Source organism: Monopterus albus, unplaced genomic scaffold (genome assembly GCF_001952655.1).
Source record: "Monopterus albus unplaced genomic scaffold, M_albus_1.0 scaffold444.1, whole genome shotgun sequence".
Classification (NCBI taxonomy): Eukaryota; Metazoa; Chordata; class Actinopteri; order Synbranchiformes; family Synbranchidae; genus Monopterus; species Monopterus albus.
The window spans coordinates 28,850-38,852 of NW_018128324.1; the positions used below are offsets into that span (position 1 = coordinate 28,850).

General features: G+C 40.9%; 1 protein-coding gene across 3 annotated transcripts; it reads right to left on the reverse strand.

Moving 5' to 3' along the window:
* Window positions 1-3,097: 3,097 nt before the first annotated feature.
* LOC109952225 (uncharacterized) lies at window positions 3,098-9,801 on the reverse strand. 3 transcript variants are annotated; one of them, XM_020587196.1, is made up of 15 exons: window positions 9,300-9,801; window positions 8,432-8,581; window positions 8,124-8,222; window positions 7,449-7,567; window positions 7,101-7,275; window positions 6,616-6,741; window positions 6,506-6,540; window positions 6,293-6,386; window positions 5,852-6,066; window positions 5,571-5,751; window positions 5,314-5,397; window positions 4,929-5,074; window positions 4,489-4,565; window positions 4,272-4,381; window positions 3,098-3,730 (listed from the first exon to the last, which is right to left on the reverse strand). In XM_020587196.1, exons 1-15 carry the CDS (start codon window positions 9,546-9,548, stop codon window positions 3,566-3,568), a joined length of 2,025 nt encoding a protein of 674 aa, XP_020442852.1. In that variant the 5' UTR covers window positions 9,549-9,801; the 3' UTR covers window positions 3,098-3,565. The 3 variants fall into 3 exon arrangements, with proteins under 3 accessions (XP_020442852.1, XP_020442851.1, XP_020442850.1); XM_020587195.1 differs by having other exon boundaries at window positions 4,489-4,730; window positions 8,148-8,222; window positions 9,300-9,800; XM_020587194.1 differs by having other exon boundaries at window positions 4,489-4,730; window positions 9,300-9,800.
* Window positions 9,802-10,003: the final 202 nt, after the last annotated feature.

Below are 10,003 nucleotides of genomic sequence, written 5' to 3' on the forward strand. Positions count from 1 at the left end.
GAGGGGATAAGAGGGATGACAGGTGGGCGTGTTTTTTTGGTTCTGTTGGCGGGCGATGGTGAAGTTCGGGAGATGTGTTGTTTATTCTTTCATTATTTTCTTTAGAGAGCACATGGTGCCAGTTTGGACAGCGTTTTCATTTGTCTCCATACCGCGTTCAATAAAACCACAAAAGACAAACCAGGTGTTCTCCTCCTTGTTGAGCCAGGTGCCGGCACACTGCTGGCTAGTTAACTGTCAAATATAGGACAGGGTCAGGCCAGCTCCTCTCAACCGAGCCAGCGGTCGTCACAATACTTTGGTATAGTGATTAAACGTAAATCACCATGCATTTTGATGAAATTTCACAAGCAGATTTTTAGACATATATAAATTAATTCTACTTTCACTTCGGTGGCGATCATCAAAAATAATTCCCCAGGAAAATACCAGAGAACATGCAAGACCAGATGTGTCCCTGAGAGGATCAAATTAGCTCACGTAGTACATGAGAGGACATAGTAGATTAGATGATGTTAACCAGAGTGCATCGACAGAGTTTCCAAACAGTCTTGGTTCGGTCCAGTACTTGGTCTCCATTTTCTGGCCAAAGCACTGCAGTGCAGCTAATTTACAGTTCAACAGGGCACTCTCTGTTTCCATTTCTTGCTAGGCAATCTATTGCTAAACTGATGGCTGAAAAAGTTAGTTAATTTCACGGTTGTCAAGACTCAAGTCACGGCTACCGCGCCCTCTAGTGGTAACAAATCACATTTACAACTTTTGGGATTCAAAATCTAATTGACTTCTTATTGTGACCCGTTGCCCAGTTTTATAATGAATATCGGCACATTTTTGGATCACAACATATTGTGCCACAGTGCATTGTTACAGGAGTAGGCTTAAGATTAGTCAAAGCAGCAAACAGTAAATTAACGAGCAGGCAGAGGAAAGCAAACAGTTCAAACAGGGAGGAGACAACTCACCAGATTTATGGACAAAACAAGTGTCCATACACAGATGAGTTACTCAGTTCAAACATGGGCAGAACCAGGTATTGTCTTTTATGATGAGATGCTGTTATTACCTTTAAAATTAAAAATGGAACAGCAGTAAGTGTATGTTCAAGGACAGGGGGCATTTGTTAATGACAGACAAGTCAGCTTTTTCATTCATACTTTTTATGAACTTCCACATTTATGTTTTATGAATCCCTACAGGTCCGGTATTATTGACATATCTACAGATTAAGTTATCTTCCTATGAAGAACTCAGCAATGAAACCATCATTGAGTATGTTAAGCAGGTATGGAAAACAGAACACACAGAGCAACTTGTTTTGTAAGTTCTCTTCAGCCAGTTATTGATGATAATGCATTGACACAATATAAATAGTGGGGTGAAGAGAATGAGATTGATCTTCTGATGTTTTTCCTCTGTTTTCTGCCTATTTAGGCTTCTAACAACCTCCTGAATGGAACAGCCCACACCTTCACTGTGAAAAGCATTCAAAGGTTTCAAGTTGCCCCATAGAAGCCTCATGTGGACAGAAACAGGCTAAGGTGAAATTATAAGAACAGCATCTCAAGGTTTGAATACAGTGTGAAGGGGCAACCATTTCATTGCAACTGGAAAGAGATTATTCTTTTGACCAGTTTGAAAATGTCATTGTAAAACTGCTGTGCTGTGGTGATGTACGTCAACTCTCCAAACTACCAGAAGTACCTAGATTGTACTTTGGGTACAAGGTGAAAAATGTTTGGATTTTAGGCTCAGTCTTAATGTCTCTTTGCCATTGTTTTGTCAAATTCGAAAATAATTGCACTATTTGGATGTATCTTTATAATACAGACAACACAAAGGCAGAATGTAGAATTCTCCTTCTCTTTGCTTTCTGGCAGATTGTAAACCAATGAATAAGGTGCATACCACCGCCTACTGCATCGGAGTGTGTAGAGTCACCACAGTAAATTATCTGAACTCTTGGAATGAATAGAAAAAAAAAATCCCTTCTAAATACCCGAAATCCTTTCTTTGATCCCAATAGTGATTTTATACTCCACTCCTCTCCTGCCTCACACACAATCCCCATGAGTGTCTCCCTCTCTGAATTCTATTTATAATAATGCATAATGTGTCACTGGTGCAGAATTCCAGAAGACGAACAAAGATTTGACTGACTTTTCCCCCTTAAATGTAATACTGTTTTTATGCCTGCATACCCTATATTGAGTAAATATTACCTAGAGCTTCAGAGACTTGTAGAATCCATACCAAAGGTGCATTAAAGATGGTCAGGTGTCATGTTATGGCACAACACCTAACTTAGGCACTTTATATTGGATTGTCCTTTAATTTATTTAGTTAAGAAGTGTTGCACACAAAACACTGGCAACAATAACTTTGACAAGTGACTCCTGCCAAGTGTGATTGTTGTACCTCAAATCAGGGAAATGAATGACCTGTCAGAGTATTACTGCCAAAACACCTATTTAACATCAATATGTTGTTCTGTGACATTAACAGTTGGCCTATCAGTCAGTAATACACAATTAAATGTGCCAAAGAACGGGAGAGTGTTCATATAGAAGCTCAGTATATGAGTTAAATGATGTTTACCTGTTATCTGGCCCCAAAGAGCCCCACAATAAGCAGCACCATTATCCAGACCTAACCTACCCTTGACACAAAGCATCCACTCACCCAAACGAAGAGTAGATATGTGGCTTGTCGGGTGGATGGTATTGTGCTATAAGACTACAGACAGATATGAATATTAGTCCTTAAAGGTGTTTATTAAGTGTAACATTTTGTTTGTAGCTTTTACTTGCTCATTTCATCAGGGTCATTATCAAACTTTTAAAGTTTTTCTTGTCAAGAGACAAATCAATGTGCTGTGCCAATCTTTTGTGTTTTTTAAAGAATAATTAAAAAAAAAAAAACTTTATTCAGCATTTAATTTTAAAACATACAAAATAATATATACTGTACACTAAAGTGTTGAGCTCTGCCATAAAACATTTGAAAATACGAAAAGGATAAAATGAAAATTTTGCTTTTGAATGTGTAACATTTCCTTAACATATGAAAAGCTATTCTGTAAGTTTTTTTTTTTTTTAATGAAGATATGAAAGTGTATTTCTCTACAGTTTGTTGGGATAGCTATTAAAAGATTAAAACATTATTGATAAACTTATCTTGAATTATTTATCTGTGAGGGAAGTTCACTTTCCTGTACCTGGCAAAGAAGCAAGTAAAATATGTCAACACAGTTCATTCTCTCTAATCTACAGTAACCCTTGTATCATTTGCTCTCTCTCATTGTTATTCCCATGACCTAACATAAACTACAGTACGTGCACAGCTACTATTATACATCTGAATTAATAAAGCTTTAAAAACAAATAATACAAGCACTGGGGATGCCTCATCAGGTCACATGAGTGACTGCACACATACCAGCAATTGGACATCCCAACTGTGATGTGGCTTTCCTCTCAGTCATATTGTTTATATCCTGGAGAAACTTTTGAGCGCCACAAAGTCGGGTTCAGCATGATGTAAGGTACCCAGGGGGGTTTCCACTTTATAAACTTCCCTCTGCCTGCAAATATGCAAAGCCCAGGGCCTCGTGCACGGCTCTGCTCAGCAATGCCAGCAGATCAGTTGCTCTTGTTGCTCCCCTTGGCAGGAAGAGCTCCAGAGTGCAGGTTGAAGCGTGGGGCAGACGCACACTTGACATGCTTGCATCCTGAAAGAAAAAATGAAGCCAAGGTGAGGGAAATGTGACATGAAGACTTATCTCAAGACAGAAGGATACATAAGGAAGCAATGAAAGGTCGTTATCATTTATGTTATAGGTAACTGAATCTCTTTGAAAAAATTCACAACAGTGCAAGGTGTAACTCTTCTTTTCTGTAGTCATTATCTATAGATGCATCATGTTTAACTGTTGATATAATAATGTAGGAATAAGATCAGCCAGAAGATATTAGAATACATTAATTTGAACTTAACAGCTGCTGAGTATGGCAGATAATTTCACTCAAAATTCTAACTGAGTGAACACTGCAAAACTATTATTTTGTCCAACTGGGGATAAACAGGCTGTGATTTACTGTTAAAATAGCATAACTACTAAATGTGAAGTGATAGGGGATGTGAAATTCAGAAAAACCACCCATCACCCTCAGCTAAGTTGAGCATTTTAACGTCTATCGGCTCAATATTTTGGCTTTATGGCTCTAACTCTATAGCTTTGGTTCAGTTGGACTACTCTGATAAACACCAACCTGGGAGTAAAAATGCAGGGAGATATTTCTGGAGAGCCCAAAAGCAGGCAGATGATCAGCTCCTGTGATGAAGGCGAGGAGCTCCTCAAAGGAAAAGTCTGCCTGACCATCTGATTATGCACAAGGATAATTTATTTTAGTGTTCTCACACTACAACATGAAACACCTGAAGCAGAGTCTTTTTATTCCTCATGCCCGTCTTCCATCTGTCCCTTACCACTGATCAAGGTGAGGATTGTTTCCCAGTGTCTGACTGTGGCCTCCTCAGCTGCCCTCAGCTGACAGTCCATATGACTGTAACAGACAGTACAGAGCTGCTTGAACTCTTCCAGGGTGAGAGGCTTCTGCTGTGTGCTCGTCATCACTGGCACAAATGTTTCCCAGTGGCACTGTATCGTATCCCACAACCCACCACAGCTGTTCAGCCCCTCTGTAAACTGGGATATCATGCTGGCAACCCTGAAGGACAGCAGTACTTTCAAACATAAAATTACATAAATAAAATGATTAACAGAACAAGGAACTGAAGCACAGAGGGCAAAAAGTGCTAAAATAAAAGTTAAAACACTTAGCAAGCTTGTGCATGGGATAAAACCAAGTGTGTAATGTGAATGTGTGAACATGTATGCTATCTTTGTGTACATGTGAGTGCCCTACCTGTGGTAGATGTAGTGTTTGACCAGGCGGATATAGATGACTGGTATTTCATCAGAACGGGCTGAATAAATTCCAGGCATCCCACTGTTCACCACCCAGTCACACAGACTGGGGGACAGCATCTTCACATCAGTACAACTATGCAGCTGTGAGAAGAGCAAGGGAGTGTTATTTGTGTGTATGGATGTGCTTAATGGTGTACAAGCATACACTGCGTACTGTACGCAAACAATACTAGCTGCAAAATACCATGTTGCATACTTAATGCTGCAGAGTAGAGTGCAACAGATTAATTATAGCTATCCAAAGTAGCACTTCAGCCTTTAATCCCTTGATCCCTATCAATGCCTTCAGGTACAAATACAGATGAGTGTGTGTGTCCTACCTGTTGTAGTCGGATCCCATCTTCAGTGTTAACGATGTCTGTCCAGGTTAAGTGCTCCAAAGACAGATTTTGGCCACACATCAACTGTTAATGCACATTAAGAGAAACTATAGTGAGAAAGAGTTTTCTTTGAGCAGAAGCAATGAAGAAACACCCAAAAAAAATCAGCACTTAGTGCTAAAGCTGGAGACAACATTAAGAACCACAGCAACCTCTCACAATAGCAAGTGTCAACATAAGAGACACATGCACAAAACCTGGAAGAGTGCAGGGTGTAGACAACGAGGTCCAGGCCCACCCTGAGCCAGAGACCAGCCAATCAGAACTCCAGCTTTGTAATAGTTCCTGTCTTCAAGAGCTGTGAGGTCATAGGTGAAAAACAGGCGGCCTGGGTGACCTTCAAAGACCGAACTTTGCTGCAGCTCAAGAAGGGTCAACCTGTGTGAGAGGAAATTAAACAAAGTTAGTCGGGTGTATGATAGAAATCACTAATCCTAAAACAGCACATGAGTTCCAATATGAGGTAAATAATAAAAACCTGAAGAACTCTCTGAGAGGCCCCTCATGCCCGATGGTCTCCTCTCCAAGGAAAGAGATGATGGGTGTCGTCCTGAAGCAGAAACCTGGCCTCCCCACCACCTTCAGAGCGCTGTGGAGCAAATCTCTTCTCCTCACCTGGATGTGGGTTTCTACACCTTGATCTATGTTCTCCTGTTGGAACAGTCTCAGGATGGTGCCGAGGTCCAGTGGGAACTGCACAGAAAAAAAATAAACAAACCCATAAAGAGTTTTTTTTAACCTCTAAATATTTTTTGTTGACCAGCACCTTAGAGACCAATCAGTGAAATAATCAATTAAAAGGGCGCATCTATCGATAAAAGGTTAATTGTTTGATTAGAAACAAGAGAAAAGGTGTAGGTTATATTTATCCAGATAACAGATATTTACATCCTTCTTTTGATGAGTGAAATAAACTCACCTCCTCCATGGTCCTGTGCACGCGAGGCTGGATCTGTCCTCCCAGGTCTTCATCTTGGCAGCTCTCTATGCTGGCCTCCAGGAAAAACTCTGCCCTGGAAAGAGAAAACACACACATATACTGACTTTCAGATAATTCGCTATTAGGGTTTGGAATTCATCTTTCATGTTTTTAACAGGATGGGAAAGCCTTTAAGACTTACTGCTTTCTTACCTGTTCACCTCGGGTTTTTCTGTCTCAGGTTCTACCTGCAGGGGGTTTAATGTTCATTAGCATGGATCTGACAGCAAAACAGTATTTCCAACTGAGCCACTGTGGTTTACCTGAGGGTAGTCCAGGTGGCTGAAGATATACAAAGGTCCATGTCCAGAGATCCTGAGTACCTGCTGTCCAGTCCAACCCTCTTCAGGAGTGTCTGGGACAAACAGCACCCTGGAGCCCTGCACACACTGGAAAGACACATACCATCAGATATAAATATACCAAAATGTGGAAAATTTCAAAACAAGCCTGCTTATTTCCCACAGATTTTCTTAAACTCTTAAAAAAACTATAGCTAAAATTCTGTTTTATTAGATTTGTCAAACTGTCTGGAAGAAAAGCATCAGGTCCACCAATGGACATTAATGTAATGCTTGTTCTGAGATTATCAAGTTTGGTTAGATTCCAAATGAAATCATAAAAAATAAACCTTAAAATACTAACCATGCAGATAAATATAATCCAAATTATAATCTCAAGTTGTAACCCAATATATATTAATAAACAACTATAATGCCTGCAATAAAAATACACCTATCACACACACCTGTAGATATGTGAAGGAGAACCTTTGTCCTGCACATTTTACAAACTTGCCCTGGAAGAGCATCGCCAAGCGACTCGCCATCTGACTGGCTGACCAGCCAGAGTCGATGGTGATACGAGCACTCATTCCCATGGCTGCTAGAGCTTCTCGCTCTTCACCCTGTGGAACAGCATGCCTGGCGGGAGAGAAAAAAAACTGCTTTAGTGAGCACGGATTGAGCACGTTTAGCATATTTTATGCCAAATTGCCTGCAGATGCTGAATTGACATTGACAGCCCACTGATCCATCAGTGAGACCAGGAAGGACACAGATGGGACAGACGTCTCCAGTGGGGGACACCATCTCACCTCTCCAGCTGGGCCAGGAGTTGTCCTCTGGGCAGACAGATCACATCTTTGACCACCAGTCCTGTCTTCGGTGGAGTCAGTCTCTTCCATCTGAGACGCCTCGCTTTGTTTGGGAGCGGCTGCAACATAACACAGTGATGAAGTAAAGGTTCAAACTGGTGGGTTGGACGTGCTCCCACAAAGTTTGTCATCAATCAATAGAAAATAAATCAAGAACAAGACAATCTTGGGTTCTAACAATTTGCCAAGGACACTGATCCTCATTTTCTGACACTATTTTATGTGTAGCTAGTAATCAGTTAAAAAAAATCAATAAAACTCTTGATAAACTAATCAATACTGAATTCAGCCTAAAATAATACAAAGATAAGAAAGTGCAAGGCAAGCAAAACATGTGACAAATAAGCAAAAAAACAGCCATAAATAAAACACTCAAACATTCAGATACAGACCATGTAAAAAACAGTTTCACACTGTATATCATCAAATATTTAAGTAATTATATAATATCAATGATAAAATGCCAAGTAATAAATGATTGGCACTAATGTTTACAGACCCCATTTATCAAGAGAATCTGGTTTCATTCATTCTGTTTAAGTGTCAGTGAACAGGACAAAACAGAGACTGAAACCTGTGTGCCATTTAAATCCAGATAATCAGGAAATGACGAACATGATAAAACCTGAGGTGACGCACCGGGCTCACGATGGAAGGATCATCTGACTTGATCTCAACTAGCTCACTCTCGGTCACTCTGAGGGGAGGGAACACCTGCAGAGAGGGATGGAAAACAAGAAGGAAGGGAACAAAGAAAACGAGGGTTATAGAATTACCTCGGGAAATGCAGAGATCACATGTTGAACAAACCCACTCTGAGCCCTAAACAGAAACTCAGATGAAAAACTCACAGGCTTAAATTTCCTCACAGGTCTGTGTACCTGCCAGTGGGTGTAGCCATGACAAAACTCTTGATGACTGACCTTCATTTCTATCTCTATTTCTTCCATGAAGACTGGGACAAGGGGGCAGTGCTCAGTCTCTTCCCTGCTAGGGGGCACTGTTTTGGGCTTTCCCTGCTGTCTGGGTTGGGGTTCCTCAAAGTCAGGGACCAGAGGATGCTCTGGGTGCCTCTGGGTTATTCACAAGTGAAAAAGCAAAGATTAGAGACCAACTTGGTGCAAGTTATTTCTGCTTTCCTATCTTCTTTATCACCTTCAGACCACTACCATAGAGGTGTCTAGACATTCACTGGGGTTTTGACATATAAGCAAGTAGGATTTCTGCTGCTAGCTAAAAGACTAGGCATAATAATAATAATAATAATACAAAACTAAGTAAATAAATAAGTAAAATCAAATTGCAATTTTCTTTTGTTGCCATCTTACTGTTGTGGACCAGTTTCGATAACCCCTATGAAAACTACTGACAGTATGGTTTGTTCATTGTCCACAATAAGTTGGACGTTTGCATTTCAGAGACTTCTGTTCAGATGTACAATATTCAGCTCATTTGTACAGAAATGTTTAGCATAAGTATCAGCAACTAGGATCTCAAAAGCAGGGGAAATAAAACCAAACAGGAGTATGAGCAATGTGTTTATTGGTGATTTGGGTGAACTGACGGTGACTGAGTGTAATGTGACTGCCAGTAGCAATATTAGTCACAAGATGTTGCATTACTCTGCTTTTCGACCTTTGAATATTTTTTTCAAGGGAGACGTCTCTAACGTCAGGTGACAAAGGGTAACTTACGTGAGGGTACACGTGCACATGACCAAAGTCTTGACGTATGCGGTTATTTGTTGTTACTGAACACGATAGCAGTGATGCGGTGTCACACAAAACACACCTGGTGAAGGCGGCGTCCTCCCAGCTCCTCCTGCGTTAGTACCAGCACGCAGGGCTCCTCCGAGGAAAGCAGCTCCATCTCAATGTTTTCTGTGAGGGCCAGCAATGCCACCTTCCTCTCACCCAACCTCTTCCTCTGGGATGCAACAGAAACTCCTTTACCTCCTGTAGTTCTGACATTTTTCTGCTCTGCTGACCCTACTGTGTTGTTCTGTTCCGTGTCAGAACAGCCTCTACTTTGCTTTCCCATTATTTTGTGTTGTTTTATATCTGTTCTTGCATTAGCTTTAGCGTCTCCCCAGTTTTGCCCGATTTTCCTCTTTGCTCTCAGTCTTCCATGCCCTTCTTATTGTGTACATGCTTAGTACATACTCCCTCCCATTCTCTCTCGAGTGCCCCTAAACATTTGAGCTTCTAGCTTCTCCTTGCTGGATGGTGGCCCTACAAACAAACAGCTGAGCTCTATCAGGGGGTCAAAGCTCTGATGGGCTCAGAGTTACGCTCTCGAGATGTGATTGGTTGTGTGGGCAACTCTGAAGCTCTCATTGGTTGAGACGGTTCTGAACGATCTCCGATCGTCTTTGGAAACTAAATGTGACCCGAGTATTTCAATTATTAGCTTTCAGAGAAGTGTTTTCATCAGGTGGCTGGTGGGGTCAGTTGACAAGATTGAAAATACAAAAACAGAACTAATCCCATCAAACC

Coding starts and splice junctions, on each gene's coding strand:
- LOC109952225 (XM_020587194.1), bottom strand. CDS start 9,548: ATGGGAAAGCAAAGTAGAGGCTGTTCTGACACGGAACAGAACAACACA. Junction 6,742..7,100: donor TCTCCTTCACATATCTACAG/GTGTGTGTGATA, acceptor GTGTCTTTCCAG/TGTGTGCAGGGCTCCAGGGT. Junction 4,382..4,488: donor AATCCTCACCTTGATCAGTG/GTAAGGGACAGA, acceptor GTGCATAATCAG/ATGGTCAGGCAGACTTTTCC.